This window comes from Haemaphysalis longicornis, unplaced genomic scaffold (genome assembly GCF_048455015.1).
Source record: "Haemaphysalis longicornis isolate Haplotype H1 unplaced genomic scaffold, Haemaphysalis longicornis Haplotype H1 scaffold_9, whole genome shotgun sequence".
Lineage (NCBI taxonomy): Eukaryota > Metazoa > Arthropoda > Arachnida > Ixodida > Ixodidae > Haemaphysalis > Haemaphysalis longicornis.
Window position 1 is genome coordinate 12,483,014 of NW_027526460.1, and position 19,636 is coordinate 12,502,649.

The 19,636-nt window shown below is 47.5% G+C and overlaps 1 protein-coding gene across 3 annotated transcripts in view; it reads right to left on the reverse strand.

The window, feature by feature from the left end:
- Nucleotides 1–19,636, reverse strand: part of LOC144151485 (FMN-dependent NADPH-azoreductase-like) — a 48,790-nt gene that overhangs the window by 9,138 nt on the left and 20,016 nt on the right. For 2 of the 3 annotated variants that reach the window (XM_077682546.1, XM_077682545.1), the window contains exon 2: nucleotides 7,303–7,526. In XM_077682546.1, the coding sequence (XP_077538672.1) occupies nucleotides 7,303–7,426 (124 nt within the window). In that variant the 5' untranslated portion in view covers nucleotides 7,427–7,526. Of the gene's footprint in view, nucleotides 1–7,302; nucleotides 7,527–16,518; nucleotides 16,723–19,636 lie in introns of those variants that run through there. The other variant, XM_077682547.1, reaches the window with a different exon arrangement.

Sequence of the window (19,636 nt, forward strand, 5' to 3'; positions counted from 1 at the left end):
ACAGCCTTTGAGTGTACTTAACATTTTCGCGTGGCTTATATTCCCATAAAAGGCAAAATGTTTTGTCAGCTATTGGGTTATCACGTCCCCGAAACATATTTTTCTACGACGTACATATTCGAAGCAAAGCCGCATTTGTTGTCTGCGCTGCAAAACGAACAAACCCCTTACAGTGAGAATATCAGGTCTAAACGAGGCGACAATAAATAGAATTCACTTGTGCTGACGGGTTCGAAGGTGACAGCGGTGATATGCTGCTGCCATCGCCGACGCCCGCAAGAGCGACCAAGAAGCGCGCAGAAACGCCTCCCCGGGTAGCTCTTGTTGGCGCTGGAGCGCTCTTCCAAGACGCAGCTGTTTTTTTTTTTTTAAGTGCCCTAAACGTTCAGTTAGCTTACAGACGTCACAAAAACAAGTCGTTTAGAGCGCAGAAAGGCAAAGGGAATCGAAAGAAACCAAAACACTGCATGACCACCTATCAGCCACGCAGCGCTAATCCCGCAAACGCCGCGGAGAAGCGGCGGCAGGCGGCGCAGCGATCGCGAATCTCGAGGCGTTATCGTTTCACTCGGTTCCACCCGACACGGAACAAAAATGCGTGCGTTTACAGCGCAGCGTCGAGGCAGAATACCCCCCCCCCCCCCCCCAGGTTGCACTTCCGTGCACGTGTTGCGTTTTTCCTTCAACCTTAGTACTTCCGGAATTCTTCGGATGACACCGCTTATGTTGGAGACTTCCCCAACATTGCATATTCGTCAGATACCTTCCAAGTCCAGGCTTGAAGAAAACTGTCGGTTTGTTGTTGTCGCTTTTTTTTCTTTTCTAGCCACGTTGCACATAATTAATCAATGCAGATATGTTGCTTTCTACGCAGCTTGTTTACTCGCATTTCTGGAATTCCTCACACAGAAGCCTGCTCTCTTCCTTTTTTTACGTCTCCTTTCATATGCCGCGTGGTGAAATCACAAAGCAAAAAAAAAAATGACTGCTACAGCGAACGTGAAGCAAGACTGGGCTCTGGGAATATGTTTCGCACATCTCGAGGCTTCACGTACAAAGACAGGCTGAGGTATGTGCGTTTTGCTAGTAGAGATGACAGGCGCGAACACTCCAACATCTTGATGCGTGCAGTCCTTGCGACATATACCATACAGTCTTCCCTGCCAAACGTGCCAGGGCGTAAAATATCAAGTGAAGACTCGGGCGCACCTATTTATGCAGTCCACTGCATGCGCCACACTCCTTACCGGAAATCTCGTACACACGGGCGTTTTTGCTTTTCGCCTCCATCAGAAAAGCGGCCTCCGCGGCCGGGAATCGAACCCGCTACCTCGTGCTCAGCAGCGCAACGCCTTAGCCACTGAGCCACCGCGGCGGGTAAAAGAGCAGGTGAGCCTCAAGCCTGCTAGAATAACCTTTCTTGTACCTGTATATCAGGCTCGATCTGCGCAACAAGAAATACGAACGTTTCGATTTGAGTATCCAACTCGCAAAGGAGATCATGGTTCGTTTAGGGAAGAAACGCGGAAGCAGATTAGAAAGGAAGAACATCACAGCTTGTCCCATGTAGCCACATTCGAAGTTTTGCACCCTTTTATAGGTTCTTTTTTAATAAATTGGTGTCTGGATTTTCTTTAGTGGAGACACGAAATTTTTATGAAAACTGGAAACTGCCGAATATTATTTTCTCGTTGTGTTCCTTCTTTTTTTCTTTTTTCGCGGTGAATGCGATAATAACAGATAGCAAAAAAAAAAAAACATTTAGTATTATACGCATTTTCTGGTCGCATGGAAGTACGCCGCACGCATGCGCGAAAGCCCAACCTTCAAATCTCCCCGAGAAGGCTTTCTCAGGCGGCGCGGCCACGCCACCGTTTTCCTTCTTTTCGTTTTTCTTTTTTTTTTATCATGCCGATATCTTTTCGAGGCAGTTTCTTTCTCCATCTTTCTCACGCGTGTTCGCTTTATCACACATAGTATACGCTCCACATCTGCGTATTCCGCTGTAACTCCCGCATAGTACCGTAGCGTTACGTGCGATGTATTTCCATAAACTCTCGGCGCAGCTTAGTTTTCTTTTGCGCGCGGTGCTACTTTACGTGCCGGCCGTGTTGCAAGAAGGCAGACGCACGCAGCGTTGCGGAGAGGCCTCGAACGAGCGCACGAAGAGGAAAACGGGAGCAGCGAGATCTTGCGCAGCGCTGCCGCGATACGCGCTGTTTCTGCATCTAACAGCGGTCTGGCGGCGGCAGCAGGTACACACGCGTATCTCGGCAGGCCGGGTGCGTGTAGAGAAAGCGAGTGTTGGTTAGAAAAGGCTGCGGGAGTGCCCGGCCAACACCCTCCCGACACAACGAGGCCATACGGCGGTCGTGATCGCCGAATTAAGGCCGACAGTCGGGCTAGTTGGCACTCATTTTAATTCATAGCTCGTTGATTGGTTGTGAGATTTAACGCGCCGACGCTGCACAGCCGATGAGGCGCGCCGTAGTGGAGGGCTCCGGATTAATTTTGACCGCCTGGGGTTCTTTAACGTGCCCCGAAATATCGAACACACGGGCGTGTTCGCTTTTCGCCTCCATCAGAAAAGCTGCCACCGCGGCCGAGAATCCAACCCGCGTCCTTGGGTAATTCACAGCTTACACGCGGAGGCTGGAAAAAGCACACAGGACATCGGCTGGCCACTGTCTTTTGTCTCTCTCAGACTTTCATTGTACCTAAATTCGAGTGATAAGCTCCGGATTTGCCGTGAAGAAAATTGGAAGACGGCACAACGTACCATAAATGCAACTAGGGGCCCTAGTACTGGGTCATGCGTCGAATGTCGTCACAAGTCGTACTTTTGAGTCTGATGCCCTGATACGTCAGAGCATGCGGGAAGGCTAACATGGCTCTGGGCGGGACCAGTAAAGCAGGAAAGAAATTTAAGCACTCCCCAGGCCTTCTTTCGTGTATGAGGTGTTCACCCGGCTTTTCGTGTTTAAGCTGTTCACCAAGGCCTTCTCTTTTAGCGAGCGTGACTTCGGTTGGCACGCAACGGTAGCACGTCGTGTTTTTCATGCTTGGGATTTGTTCCTGGTCGCGTTGCTTATATTTGACTGTACGTGGGACAGCTTCGTATAAATCGGGAGCTTCACATAAGACGGGAGGTGGGACTGTTTTCTGTTAAGCTAATCGCACTTCAAATCACGCGGGGAAATTTTGGTCTATTTTTCTACTGGCCCTGCGTTCGCCCAAAAGAGAAAAGTTTATAACTTGGGTACAATTAAAAAAAAAAAAAAGAAGATGCACGGACGAGAAAACCAACGTTTTTGCGTAACCGCGCTCAAATTATGGATTACCAGCATGCCTAGAAGCTCCCCTTTAAAAAGACGTCTCAAGAGAAAATGCACAAATGAATGTTTGGAAACCAAACCAAACCAGCGTGTTGAGCGCGGTTTGCAGGTGCACCGGCACCTCCGTTACAGAAGGTACATATGTGCTTATAGGGCGTTCAGGGAATATTCAGGGACGCAACTTAACGGAATGAAGCGAGGAGAGGCTATGTGCAGATGACGTACCAGGGAGTCTCTAAAGAAACCCGACAACCTCTAAGGTCGGGAGACTGTACAAAATACAGCAAAAGCTCGTTAATTCGAACTCGGTTAATTCAAACTTCCAGTAAATTCGAACTCGCGCGCCCTTGTCCCGGCACAGCCGTGTATATTTGAATGGGGGAAAACTCCCGATAATTCGAACGCGTCGGCATCCAGAACGGTTAATTCGAACTATGATCCCCTCCTCCTCGCGGAAGAAGTCGGCCCACCGGGATTACAATGTGTTGCAAATCCAAATCAAACCAAATTTACTAGAGATGCAAAACAACGAAACAGAGAAACAACAGCGTGGCGCGCGCTCTACGCTCCTCCAACAGCTCGTTTCGCTTCTACAAACAGAGCTCCGCACCACCGGCGCCAGTGCTCCGGCGCATGCCAGTATTATTTACGAAACATTGAAATCACTCGCGTTTTTACGAGGTGGCTTCTTTACGTTCTGCCCGCGCAGTGTGGTGCGTTTTCTATTCGTTATAGCGCCCGCCGGCTAATTCCAACTCGGCTTAATTCGAACAATTTTATGGCCCCCTTCGAGTTCGAATTAACGAGCTTTTACTGTATAAGCAATTTTATATCGCCTTTGAATGCAGTTCGCAGTTCAACGAGCAAATACGCTGTAAAATTTATTTCGGGTCTGATCAGCGTTCTTGAGCACCTTAGAGCCATCCATGAGCCATCTCGCACGAAGCAGAGTAACAATTTTGCGCTCCGTCCTGAAGTCTCCCTCTCTTCCCGCAACGCTACCTCTCTCTCACCGCCGGGCGAAGTTGGCCAGGGCTAGCGTGATCGTGTCTTTGTTCGCCGGTCACGACCCCTATAACACCACTTATCTTCCGGCGCATCGACACCAGCGACGCCGCGAGAGAAGCCGCGCTGAAGAACAAAACACAATTGCCGTGCTTGCGTAACAGTTACGCCACCCCGGACGCGAAGTCGGCTTGTCGATATACTCTCGGCGAACTCACTTGTTAGCGCCTGCTTGTCGTACCTCCATTCCAGAGTGAGGCATGCTGAGTGACTTGTGACGCCAACAACTCAGCGACGGAGCCAGGAATTTAATTCAGTGTGCAAAGGGGCTGCCGGTAACGTGACCTGGGAATTCTACAGAACACTCTTACCAAAAAAGCTCGTAAAAGGGTAGTAATGGCTGTTTTTACTAATTCCTTACGAACTTTAGTACCCCCCAGAACTGTACATAGGTCCTGCCACTAAGTGTGGAACCGTTACTGGTCTAGACCGTGCACTTAGTAACTGCTGCTTGTTAGACTGATAGTACAAAATTCTATAAATTATTAAACATAGTAACTACAGGTTTTCCCACTCGAAATCACGATTAAAACGTTTTTGCAAATCCACATGCTGACTTGTGTATGCTCACATTAAAATGCATAATTCTAAAGTTATCGCTAAAATATTTCATTTTTGCAAGTTCGCCGACTCTATCAGAGGACTTTCCGCTGCTGGTTATAAAAGCAAGAAGAGCAGATGTCTGTCCAAGTTAACTAAGTTGTACTCGCTCTCCTCGTGCATCTGGTTGGTTTTCTTGCTCTGTTTATTTTTCGGTTGTCTACGCGTGATATGTGCGTGTTGAATGTGTCTATGTCGTGCTGCGCGCCCAGCATATCCACATTGTCACGCGTAGCTTTTTAATGGGTTATGCATGACCAGTTAGTAAACAGCACTAAGTACCTATTGTATAATGGGACAAGTAACTGGTTAGTGTTCTCTTAGCAAGTGCCATGACCTTTTTTTTACGAGTGAAAGGAATATAATTTATAATAGGGAGAACATACACCACGCGCAACCGGAGAGAATTTATGTTCGTCGCACACTTCAAACAACGAAGCGGACATCGTGTCAATGCATCCCGAAAACATTTACGTGTGTGTATTCTATAGATCTTAGCTCTTTCAAGGCAAACACGGGAGTGAATGTCATCGAGTACTTAGCAGAACAGCCTAGTGACGCCCTGGGTTACATCGGCGCATGTACAATGCAAACAATGCGATAACGTTCGTGTAGCATTCTTTGGCGAGTTACCAGGGAGGCTCGGGAGAAATTTTCATCTGCGATTTACGTACTGCGTAATTATTATTTATTTATTTTACAGAATACTATTTATTTATTTTATTAGTGGTCTGAAAAACCGCTAGTGTTGTCTACACGCACTTTATACTAGCGAACTTGAAGACATAGACAGCCAATACCTTTCAAAAGCACTACCACTGCTGGCGCGGTTCTTGCGTGTTAACATTGCTTTGTACACAGGTATAGCCTTGGGCAGATTTTAGAGAAGCAAGCACGTAAGCAAAAATTACAGCTTCCTCGTAGTTCAAAATTTACGCCGGGTTGGGTTTTGTAAAAATGAAAACGAATATGCGGTTAAATAACAGCGTCAAAAAAATGGGGACGAGATATAGGCACAACAAAAACAAAAATATAAATGAAAGGCTTCAACAAGCGCGTTAAGCTAGCTGGTTTAAAACAGCACAGATCCGGTCATGCCCGCGGTCACGTGAAAACAAAAGCGCGAACATCTGCTTCAACAATGGATGCTACGTACCATACATGGCAATACCGCAATAGGGACTTCTGGACTACATTTTTAGATGGCAACTGAGTGATAACCGTGTCGAGCATTAACGACAGATGCGTAGAGACGCCGGTACAGGGTGTTTCAGGGAAGATTCTAAGTGATTTTATAAAATAGCCTATCGGAGGCAAAATTGTTTTTCTTGCACCAAGTGATCAGGGGCCGTGGCGGGCACTATAAAACGGGTTCCAAGTGCAATTTAAGGGAACAATTAACTAGAACTTAATGAACATTTTTAAATTATTATTGTTAGGTGCCTGTTTGTAATGAGGAAATCTTAGATGATCTTCAGTCGAACCGATAACTATCATTAGGTTTGCGAAATTGCAATTGCGTGCAGAGATACAGTGCTCAGAACTACAGCCCTCCAGATGCGCGCAACGGGCTCCGTGCGGAAGCATAGCGCCGCAAAGCCACGCGCTCATGTCACTCGGAGCTGTACACGTCATATGCACGCCGCGCTTTATCTTCAGCCCGAACAGAGGCCAGCAGCGTCGTGTTTATAATCCGCTGTAACCTCCTCGCGCGCCAAAATGTGAGTTGTCATCACGATTGCCGAGTGGGGCCGCGACCTGCTGCCGTTTACGTGCGATGCGACGATGCATGCACAAATAACGTAAAAGAAAGTAAAAGCAAAAGAAACTGAGAACATCGTAATCTTGAAATCAGGCTATCAGATGCCTTTCGCTTGTTCAAACACCGGTTTGCTCTGTTCGGGAGGCTGCCAGCAGTAATTTCTAAATAAATGAATAAATAGAAATCCGCACTTCGCGAAATCATCGCACTCGGACATGGAACTTTCTCTCCACACAACGCAGAGCTGTGGAAGCCCCGCTGCTTCACATTTTAAAATTGTGAATTCTGTGACACAATCTGAAAAATAGTCCGACAAGCACGTCAAGCCACGCCAGTGTTTTTTTTTTTGTTTTTTTTTTCTGCCCACCTCTTTCTAGGGCCTGTTTTTCCTACATCCCCGACCCCCAGCAGAGAAGCATGTAGGCGATTGCAAACGCCGGCAAGACTCTCTGCTTTTTTCAATAAAGAGCCTTCTCCCTCTCTCTCTCTCTCTCCCATCATGCGGGTGATGTGGCCAAAGCATTGGTCAGTGGGACTCACCGATGACGGTCACCTGGTGCCCCCTCTTGTCCAGCTGTCCGACCACGTATCGCTTGAGGCGTTCGGCCATGCGTCCCGTGCGGCAGCTGCCGACGAACACGACCAGCTTGAGGGGCGACGACATGGCCACGTCCACGCGATTACGGCGGCAGCAGGGGAGCAGCGGAGCCACGCTGCCCGGACTGGGTGCGCTGGAGGACGAGGCAGCAGCTGCAGGTGCACTCCTGCAGCGGTGGCGGTGTGACAGCGCACGCGTCAGCTGCTGCCAAGCTAATCCACGCGTAGCATACACGTTTATATGTATGTCTTTATTCCTTACACTGTGGTTCTCAGCCATGACTACAACCCTCTTGCGCTTGCAAAGGTGATGGGGAAACTTGAAAGTGAACATTTAGACAGACTTCTGTCTGGTTGGGAAGTTACTGAACTGAGATTTAATTAGGCTCCAACCAATACAATGCAAAAAAGCAAAAAACCCGACGTTTCGGGAACCCACGATGAAATGTGGTGAACGGTTCTATACTGTCAATTAAACAATTTGCACCTGCAGCTTACGCAACTCTCACACTTATCCAATGCCCGCCTTTTGTGGTCGACCTTTATAACGATGCGCGTCATAACGTTAAACAATGTGCTCTTAAACCTAAACGTTTTCCGAACACCTGTATGATGGCTTTTCTGTGTCTGATTTTTTTTCTCAAAGCTGGCGCGTTGTGCAAAAGCAGATGTTAGAATATGTGCTACGCGGAGAAACTAGACGTACATGTCATGCGGCGAAGCCACCTTTTTGCATTGTCAACAAACTGTGGCCAAGTGAAGGAAAGGACGGCCCGGTGGGGGGGAGGAGGAGTTTGGGAGGAGACTTCGCGGACCCCCTAAATGCTCTCGCGGACCCCCATTTGAGAACCACTGCCTTACAGCATGTAGTCCGAAAAAGGGGACTGCGTAAGTGCACCATCGATAACCTTATCTAAAAAAGAAGTAGACTTCTTGTAAGAACTGAGCACGTGCCCCATGTCACCCGTGCGTCGTGCTTGTCACACATGTTTCAAGAGATTTTTGTTTTTGCGTTCTTTCTTTTGTTGTTGTTTTTGCTTCAAGCAAGCAGCGTATGTATATGTTCAATGTGTCTATATAAAACGATTGTTATTTACGCTTCGTCATGTTTCGTTGTCTTCTTGGTCCCTGTTGTTATACTGTCCCAAGTTTAAGCGCTTCACACCCCAGCTACGTTTATTCCGACGGGAACGTGGTCATCTCCCTCGACCCAGCGGAAAGTGCTAGCCGCATTATTTGACTACCTCCACGTCATCGGGGTTGCTGACGCAATATAGGACTCCATGTCATCACTATGTGAAACCATCTAGATTTTTCTCGTGACACATCCCAAAGTCTCAAGCACACAGGCCAGCTCCTTTTAACAGCGGAGCTGTTTAATCTTGAGCTTGGTCCGGCGGCGTTAGCAAAAAATATACCAAGAAGAAAGCTCCTCAGGCGTGAGGCGCCCGGCACGCGACCTTCGCGCAGCTGCGTCGGCAGAGCCATGCCTTGTCTAGCTATGACGTCACTGCGTCGACGCGGCGACGCAAACACAGACGCTGCTCGGCGCAGTCGTCGGTCTAGGCTCCAACGTGCAGCGAACTTGGACACAGACAGCGGCTGCTTGTACCACTTCCAGATGGCCCTAGACCCCTCTCTGCACACCTCCGCTTGAAAAGAAGACCAGACACACAGCGTCTTGTGACTCCGCGCTGAGCACATCGTTTATACTCTGGAGAAACATGGGTTGGCCGAAGAAATACGCAACTGCCGAGGAAGCAGCGCAGCGCGAAAGCCGTCGTGTCACTGCTCCAGAACTTATGAAGCGGCTACGATCCAACACCGAGTACCGCGCCGAAGCATATAGCAAAACTTAGCAAAATTGGAAGATGCTAGGTCGAACCCCTGCTCCTCCGCTGCTTCTCCAGCCTTTCACCAGTAGTGCAAGATGTGCCGGGTTTTTTTTTTTTGTTTTTTTTTTAATGCGGAGCTTTCTATTCCATACTGGTGCCGTCCATCGTTAGTCCAAAACGCACTGCAGGAAAGCCAATTTACACAATGAACGTCCCAAGAAAAAAAGAACCCTTCCCGGGGTCGGAATCTAACCCGGGTCCCTCACGTTATGAGGCCGACGTCTATCCAACTGCGCCATTCCGACACGGTAGAGGCAGTTTGGATTTTGGACTTCGACTTTGACTCGGGTTGCATGAGAAAAAGCTTCGCGTTTTATCCACCTTTCCCTTAAGAAAGGAGCTTTGATTTCTCACTTTTTTCTTTTCTTTTAAATCCTCATTTCTTTTCTCTCTTCAACCTTGAATGGGAGGCTTACTGTGGCAGACAAGACAGGCGCCTGTAGCAACTGTATCGCCTGTAGCGCCTGTCTCATCTGCCACCGTCCTCGTCTTTTTTGCGCTAAGCCTCCCATTCAGTATGTACCAACTAGCCCAACAGCACGTTTTATTGAAGTGCTCTTCCACGTTACTTACTATAGTGTTTTTATTCCCCCCTTTCCATCCACGCAGAGTATAGCATGTAGGCGACATGCCGACAGACCTCTCTGCTTTCCTATAATAAAGAGCCCTCTCCCTCTCTCTTTCTACCGCTACGCTGAAATGTGGTAGTGGGAGTGAACGGTCACGACTAATTGTTTCTTTCTTTCTTTTCTTTGCTGTTGCCATTGTTTGTGTTTCATTCTTTGTTGTTTCGGTTCAACTCGCCTTCTTCCTTTTAGCTTCTCTCCAGCTAGCTGCCCCTCCTGATCACGCGTTAATTAAGCGCAGACATGCTGTTTGCGGTACGCCCATGCTAATTCGCGAATATTTCTTCAATCACTCCGACAAAAAAAAAAATCACGCCATATCCACGGAATGAATAATGATAAGTGGGGCGAAGCTCGAGAGGGGGAGATCATCGGTAACCGTAACTCTCCCGTGAAAGTTCGCCCATTACATAATTAAGAAAGACGTAAGACTGTGTGCGTACATTGTACAAATCAACTTTTAGTTTGTTCTTTTATTTTGTTCTTGTTCGTTTGTTGTTGTTGTTGTAGGGTTCGTGAGGCTGCAAGCAAGCGCTCGTATCGGCAGGCAAACCCCGATGCAGTGAGAGCTCGCGAGGCGGCTGCAAAACGCATCAAGCAAGCTCAGCCCGAAGCTGCCGACGCGCGGTTTAAGCGCGACTTTCTAGACGAGATGCTTCGGCCTCTCTTTCGCGCACGGCGGGATCCTGTCGGCGAGCGCGCGCTGCCGCCGCCCTGCGCGCCCTCCGCTCCGCAGCCTTGTCAACAACCACCTCCTCCATCCGGTGACTCGTTGCGAAAGAGGAAGTGCGTCAACAGCGATTGCCTTTTATAGTGTCAGTCACGTGCGAGTGACGTCATCATGACGTCACTCACACCAGCGCCACCTGCGAGTGAGTCATCGAACTAGGCGGTCACGTACCACGAGACACAAGGGATGGACAGACCCACGGCTTTAGGAGCTTCGCCCCTAAAACGAATGTCATGAAGAAACTGACGCCGCTTGTGGTCGAGTCGATAGTGCACCCGGCTGCGTGTGAGAGCGCGGGTCCGGTTACCACAGGTGACCGTCTGTTTTCTGGCGGTATATTTCCTTTAATTTGGGGCGATTCAAGGGACAGGCAGATGAGCCGTAGTTGTCAGAGTTAATTACACAAGGCAGACTCATTCTTTTGTGGAGTATAGTAGCGGTAGCCGTCTGCGGTTCATGTTAGCTTCGATTCCTGCATTGGAATATGATCGAAATACGACAACGCAGTTGCCATCGTGATTTCATTATGGTAATTATTGAGCTACTTTAACTAGCCATGCTCGTATTTCTATACGTTTTTAATAGACGTTTCGTCGGAAGTTGAAGAGAGTTCCGCAGGACTTGAGCTACAATGCCGTTGAGTTTGATCCCAGCTTTTGCGGTCACATCTCCTATTAGTGGGGCACCTTAATTACGCAACTTGTTGTTTTCTTTTTTTTTTTAGCATGGGAGTCACAATGCATTACCTGAAGAAATTTCGAAGTACGAAACGCATTGCAAATCTACTTCCGCATGGCCCTTGCCCTTGGGGCACGCGTCATACTAGAGTGTACTAGAACTTTTAGTTATACGTAAGGCAACGATCACAGTTGCCAGTCTACCTTCAGCAATACAAGCCCGCCACGTACGATATGGGCACCAACACTCTCATATTTGCGCAGTACGTCTATATAAATGGCGGGTCCATTAGTGGACCTTTAAGGTAGGCAGTGGTTCATTTATTTAAAGGAAGGTGGAGAGGAAATGGGTGCGTAAGCATTTCGTCCCTCTCCTTTGGGAACTTGAGGCTCGGCCCGACGAGCACGCCTTGGTGCAGCCTCCTTCCTGTTTTGGCATCCTGCAAAGGCTGCACACTCCGCTCTAGAGCGCGTGCAAGCGGTGGTGGTGGCACGGGACCCGTAGAGACGGCACAGAGGCAGTGGCGCACCGCGCTTCGACTTGACGTCACCCTAGCAAGGACAGCACTGTTGTGAAGGCAGCTCTCTCTCCCTCTATCCCCCTTTCTCTTTATCTATCTGTCTCTCTCCCTTTCTCTCTCCCTCTCCTCTCTTTCTCTTTTTTTCTCTTTCTTCCTCTCTCCCACTTTCTCTCTCTCCACCTCTCTTTTTCTCTCCCTCCGTCTCTCTCTCTTTCTCTCTCCCATTTCTTTCCCTCCCTCTCCCCCTCTATATTTCTCTATTTCTTTCTATCTTTCTATTCCCCTCTCCCCTCCTCTCTTCTATCCCTTCTCTCTCTCTCTCTCTCTCTCTCTCTCTCTCTCTCTCTCTCTCTCTCTCTCTCTCTCTCTCTCTCTCTCTCCCCCAGTCTGTCGTTCTACGCTCTTTTATCGCTCGCTATGTTGACAGGACGACGAGGCTTTGCGGAGCGACGCGAAAAATGTACGGACATGCCTCGCCTATTTCTCACGCAATAAAAGCGAATGCATGCCCGCATAAGCGCTCGCTCAAGGGGCGAGACAAATCACTGAGGCGAAAAAGTCATCAAGCAGCGTTCACGAGACAGCCCAGCTGCGTTCATTGTGTAGGCAACTCACGCGCGCTCCAAACGCAGGATTTATTAATAAAGGTCATTTTCTCTCTCTCTCTCTATGCGTGTTTTACGCCGTAAATGATTACGCATGGAAGTGGGAGGTGACGTGCGGTGGCAGTGCGGCAGTGGGAGCAAGAGACGGTTGTTCTATTCACGATCGAGCACTCGGCACTTCGCTGTGTGTGCTCATTTTCCGCGCTCGCAGAGCTCGTATTTCGGAGAGTCACCGTATACGTACAGGCGCTTTTGAAATCGCTTTTTAGAGGTAAATTCACGGGCTTTGATTTTTTTTTATTCGCCTTGTATTGCGATATTTATGACGATTAGAATGCGGCAGTAGGTGCATCTTCCCGGCTCATCTCAGTTCTTTAAGGAGTGATTGCTCTGGAGTTATTCGATATAGTGCAAAGTGTTTTCGCGCGTCTGATATTGAAGGCTAAAGATTAAAAGAAAGGCTTGAGCTATACTATTCTGGGAAGGTGAACGACTGGCGAAGCTGGGGTAACACAGAGTTTTGAACAAAGGTACGAACTCTTGACGGAAGTTCTGCTGCTACTAGTCGTTCCCCTACGTTATTCAATCTCGGTTGATGGTTTGGAATCGTGGGGTGGACTTATCCGTTCGTGGCGGAAAATCGGGGTACAGCATCTTTAAGCGGACGGTCTTTACACGTACGGCACACTTTGAAACTTTCGACGTCCCCCGGAGTCCAAAAGTACGGATATACGCGGCCTCCCAATTACGACGACAGAAGAGAAGTGAGATTCAACATGGACAACGGCAAGTGATGAGTCAAATAAAGGCAGCAAACACGCGAACAAAACAAACAAGCTCTCTCTCTCTAAGGAGCACCGCATCCTATTGCATAAAATTCGGGAGCTGAGTTTTTTGCCGCGCCGCATTTATAAACGGACACGAAAAACCAACAAAACCCTGGCCACTAACAGCTTCGCTGTAAAACTGTTTAGAATTCTGAAAAATTATATACTTTCACAGTATGCGTATACAAGTCGACTCCTTGCGCTTTGCGAAATGGAACGTTTCTTCAATGGTTTCATTAAGGTCCTGAGACCAGCCTTTTACGCAAAAAAATGTGGGACGCTCATCTGGCGTAAAATTTTAGACAAATCTTCGAATAGACGTAATTTCCTGTTCCGTCATTTATAAGGTATTCTGAAGGAGAGTGTGATTTTATAGGAAGGAAAAAAAACAGAGAGGTCGACCTGCTTATATAGGTTCTGACCCGCTACTGTTGGTCAGTCGATTGTGTGTGGGAAAGGGAAGGGGTTAAGAGTGTGAATAGAGGATGAGAAAGATGAAGAGGAAGAGAGATGAAACATGAATGCCTGTACTATATTCAGTGCATTTACGACCGTTCCCCAAAACGGGGCTTGAACTACAATCTACCTGCCAAGCAGCTACAGTCAAATCTCGATATAATGAATCGCGCGGGACCGCCGAAAATATTTCGTTGTTTTGAAATATCGTTGTAATGAAAAACTGGCGGTTATAAGCTAGTGCTCAAACTAGGAGTGAAAATGACGTGCGCTGGCAGTAGAAGCGTTTGCAGACAGGCAAACTCTCAAATAAAAATGTTGCACTCACTACAAAGATACTTTATTTGAAGAAATAAGTTTTTATCTTCTGCTCATTCGCGCAGCCTGCACGACCGACTAGGAACGCCTATACATACTCCACCTTGCACAATACCTCATCGTGTACGTTATTGCACCGAGCAATGAAAGGGCGGAATTTGTTGATGTGCACTAAAACATCAATGTTCTACACGACCTCATCTTATTCTGTGATCGGTGAGCCACACCCGTCTTCCTTCGCGTCGTCATCTTCAATAAAGATGATGACTGCTCTCGCTTCTTCTTTGCTTTGTCACTAGCTGTATTTATATTTAGATCTCACACAAACGTCGTAGCAAAAATCACCCACAACAAATAATTTCCTGCCCGCACACGTGATTAGCGTGATGAACGATCGACCGGCCACCGACACCCAAAACAACGAGAGAGAAAATCGGCAAACGCGGATATGCCTGCTAGGCTGCTACTTACATTACACCCCAGCTTTGTGTTGCGCAAGCTGTTGGCACTCGACATGGTGATGATAATAGCTACGGTACTCGGGGAATACACGGAAAAACGGCGGTTTCTGTTTCACGCAAGAGTTACGGCGCTATTACTTTTAGCCGAATTTGCAATACTGATGTTCCTCGATGCTGGGGAAAATAAATTACGCCCGTTATTCTGAAATATCTCCCGTATTGAATTTCGTAGCTCCGAAATATTTTTACATTGAAATTGTGGGCACTCCTAGAATGTTCCTAAATTTGAGAAATTCGCTAATGTGGGGTTCGTAGTATAACTAGGTTAGACTGTGGTTGCTTCGCATAACCGTCATCACTGCCGTGACTGCCTTGTGTGCACGCGACGGGTCGCTCCAGGGACACAGCAGGACGTACTCGAACGTAACCCGATCGATTTCGACGAACCAATGATGCGGCTATAACGTGTCTAGATACTATAACGTTTCTACGTACTAGTAATATTAGTGCTTGTAGCGAGGGGTAAAAGCTAAGTCGAGCACACGACGGGACAACGACGGGACACTACGACGATACAACGCGGGTGACATCGTGAGTTACTGAAATGCTCTGCATTTAAAAGCAGATGTTAAAATGTATGTGCTACGCGAAGAAACTAGACGGACATGACACGGCGAAGACACCTTTTCACCTGGCCAGCAACTTCTGGCAAAATGTAGGAAAGAATGGCGGGGGTAACGTTTTGCACGAAGCTTCGCGGACCCCTGAAATGCTCTCTCAGACCCCCTGGGGTCCGCGGACCCCCATTTGAGAACCAATGATCTACAGTAACATGTCCCTATAAATGCTGGGGAGTGTGCAGTACTGTAATGTCTTGTGTATCGAGAAACCGTCCGCTTTTTACACACACTGTGCTACCGGCTGTTAAAAAACAAAAAAATACTGGGGGCGGCAAGGGATGTCGGCATATAGATTTAGGGATCCCAATCCGTTCTTTTCATACCGACACGAGGGAAGACCTTCGATACAAGTAGTTTCTCCCTCTCCCTCTCCCGCCGACAGAGCACGAGAAACTTTGGGGCGGTCTTTTCTCTCTCTCTCTCTCTCTCTCTCTCTCTCTCTCTATATATATATATATATATATATATATATATATATATATATATATATATATATATATATATATATCCATCACTAATCACTAATAAATACATTTCGTGCCTTGGATTTACTCTTGCAAAAGAGGGAGACCTGCCTTTCACCGTTGTTTACAGGTGTAATTTCGGCGAGTATATACGCACTTTCGATGCCAACTGTTTGGACATGGGCATTGTGCATGCTCGCAGATCGAGAAAAAAGTCGAAATGGTTACACAAATAATCCGCGCGTAATCGCAACAGTCCAGAAGGCATTCGACTGGGTTCTTCTTATCAGTAGTGCAAGGGTGTATATAACATGCTGTTGGTACCTCCGTGCCGATTCGTACACAGGCGCAGTCTTTAAATCTGCATCCCGCTGGGCACGTGGGTCAGAAGTCCGATCTGTCGTGTTGGAGCCACGTGCGTTTCGACGAGAACGGAATGGAAAGTCGCCTGTCACGCGAATCTGTACAATTCTCTGTCACCTTTCTGATATTTAAGCAGCGTAAGTTTGAACGAGACGAGAAGCAGACAGTTATTAACTCGATGGAGGGATGAAATCAAAACTCGCAGGCAAAGAATGAACTTTTGGGGACCATGGGAGAGGCCTTCGTCCTGCAGTGAGCCCAGTTTGATTATGATGATGATGGTGATGCAGATGATGATGACTATGATTATGATTATGATTCAACACCTACGTTCGCGCATGAATTGCGTGATTAGGAAATTTCTATCGCGCACACAAAACAAAACTGTATATGTGCAGTGACCTTCTATGACTTCTTTCATGACTGACCGCGCGTCGGCCTTGATCTAAAATGCGCGTGCAGTATTGATCTAAATACGTATACGCGAAGAGATGTGACGGCCATCGGTGGCGTTAAAATATTTTCGGGATATTTACCTTGGGTTTGCAGCGGTGCCGTCGGTGTGTGTCTGACGTGCGCTCTCGTGTCTTAGGTAGAGCGCAGCAGAATGCACTGCTGCAGGGAAAAGCGTCGACCGCCTCTGCACGACCGAGCGTGCGCGCACGTACCACGACCAGCGACTGCCCCGGGTCTGCACTCGGTCGTTATACCGCGTCGCGCTTGTCCGCGTCTCGTTCACTGTTGCCGCCCACTAGCACCGGCGTGCGACGTTGTTTCCGCGGACTGTATCGAACGAGCCGCCGCCACGTGCTCCACGCAATCGATTTCTGCAACAGCGACTCTACCCGCATTGTATACGCGAACGAACAGATCTCGCTCCGAGGACGCCGGCTATTGGAACTTCACTTGTCGCTTCGCCATCGTCTTTTTCAGTGAAAACGGTTAAAATAACTTACTCTTATGTAGACATGTAGATATGCTTAAAGGTTTCAGCTCAAAGCTAAAATTGATATTTGTAGCCAGATCTGCTGAGGCTACACTCTTAAAAAAAAGGTCGGAGCATTCACTAATGGAATACTAACAAGTTACTTGTCCCAGTATACAATAGGTACTTAGTAACTGGAGGTAGTAAATGTAGCACTTGTCAAAATTACTAACCGAAGCAGGCAGTAAGCACCACTACCCCCACTAGTAAAGTCCCAGCGATAGCACTGTTCTGAGCTACATGCGTTTACTAACTGGCCATGTACAACCTAGTCATAAGCACGACCTTAATCTAGTGCTACCACTTCCTACACTCAGTTAATTTACTAACCATGCAGTTGTTAGTGGCAGAGCCTACGTACAAAACCGCGGGGTAGTAAGGTTCGTAAGGAGTTAGTAAATACGGCCGTTACTACCTTTTCACGACCTTTTTTATTAAGAGTGTACTTAAAAAGAGCGCTGCAGTAGCGGGATCTGGGTTAACTTCAGTATGCTCATTAAGCATTGACCAAAATTAACATGAATAAAATTATCACCTTTTGGCAGCCGTGGAGTTTTCCTATTACGAAAGCAATTTTTTCTTCTGTCGTTTTCTTTTTTTTTTTTTTTGGGGGGGGGGGGGGGGCGGTAGGTTTAAAATTAAAATGTGGCTTCTCCTTGCGTATAATGTTCATGCGCACCATAAGGAGAGACCTTATGGCGCTGCATTGGATTAACACCGCGTTACACCCACGTACATTGCTGCAGGAACCAACTTTCCGCCCGCAAAAACTATAACCCGACTAGCCGGACGTACTTTATAGACCGCCACGCTACAATACGCAATAAACTTTTTACCCATTAGGCGTACGCCACTGATACTATCTCCAGAGGACATCGTTTCACGGTACGTGTACACTTTTCAGGCAAACCCGACGCGACGCCATACCGCACAAAAGACAACAGTACACAGATTGAGCACGTACATGTTTCTCTGTGGGCCAGCGGGCACGTATCGACATGGGTTAATGGAGCAATGGGTCATTACGTTCTGCAGGCGCTTGATAAAAACGAAAAAAGAAAAAAAAAGAAAAACGAGGCTTGTTTCGGCACCGGTATACATAGCACTAACAGCGTCGGCACCGCGAGTCGGAAATAATTAGGAGGAGAAGCCGTCGTCACGCTATCTTTGTGTGTTTAGCACAACCCGTACGACTTTGGTGAAGAAAGTGAAGAATGAATAAAAAACAACAACGCTCCGTTTGGCTACACGTGTCTCAAATATACAGTTTCCCTTGAACCTGAGTAACTTAAGATATTAATCCTATAAACTCTGCCTCATCGGCTGCTTTAAGCGTGTGCCTAGGTGAAAACAATGGGTGCACGCTCGAATGCAATGGCGCACATGTACATGACAAGGCCTCATGATGACCGCTCCCGTATCTTCCGTGCCATTCGCCGTGCCCCTTCTGAAATTACACTGCGCTGCATGGCAGCCACTCCTTTCTTTTTTGCGACGTACATTATTTGAGGTGTGCACCGCGATGTACATACCAGCTGCGACTCGGCAATGGTATAAATAGTGTTGCATCATGGCGGCTATGGGAGCAGTCTTGATTTTACCCAACTGGCCAAACAGCTTCTGTTCACTGACTATAGCCATAGTCACTGTTAATTATAGTGACTCTGGCTAGTCAGTGAGCTGGAGCGGTTTGGCCGGTTGGGTAAAATGAACACAAAGTGATCATTTGCATATGCGGAACGACACCAGCGATGATTGCCGCACTGGGTGGGAGCAGTCTGTCTTGATTTTTACCCAGCCGGCCAAACCGCTTCCGCTCATTGACTAACCAGAGTCACTATTAGAATTAACAGTGACTCTTGCTAGTCAGTGAGCGGAAGCGGTTTGGCCGGTTGGGTAAAATCAACATTGACTGCTCCCATCGCCGCCATCATGCAACACTATTTAGACCATGGCCCTGCGACTCACCCTCATCGTTAAGGGGACGGACCACCGATTTTTTTTCCGGGTACATGTTCTCTAGCCCATATTAAAGCCAGCGTTTTATATAGTCGGGTAACCACAAGCACTTTATAAACAAATTGGCGGAAATAATTTTAATTTGCCACTAAACTTTCCGAAATCTGAAGGGAGGCGCTTCGCTAAAAAACTTGACACTACACGCGTGTCCCGGTCACGTGACCTGCAAACCTTGCAGTTGCTGAAACTTCTGAAATGTTTATTCACTTATTGAAAATCTTTTAACACAAGTATTTGTATAAGTTTAAATTGTATATGTATTTGTAAACACCTTTTGAAAATTTTGAAGACACGCCGCCCGCCGCTGCTGGGTTGCACTCAGTGTGCCTAACTGTACCTCCATACCCAGAATCAACGGCAGCGTTCAGAAAGACCCAGTGAAGGAGCTTTGGCGATTGTGCCTGGGTCAGGGGTGTTTCTTCTATAGAAATATTCACTTTCAGTTTCCTAAAACGCCAACGACAGCTTTAAAAAAAAAAAGAGAGAGCGGACGTGCCCGGGGAGAATCGAACTGCCGACTTCCCCAACATGAAGCCAGCATCCTCCTTATCGTCCATTCCAAAAGACGGTGCCTTCGTGCAAAATAGACTAATGATGAAAAAAGCACATAAATGAGTAAGAAATCCGGCAATTCACTTTTTTTTTTTTAG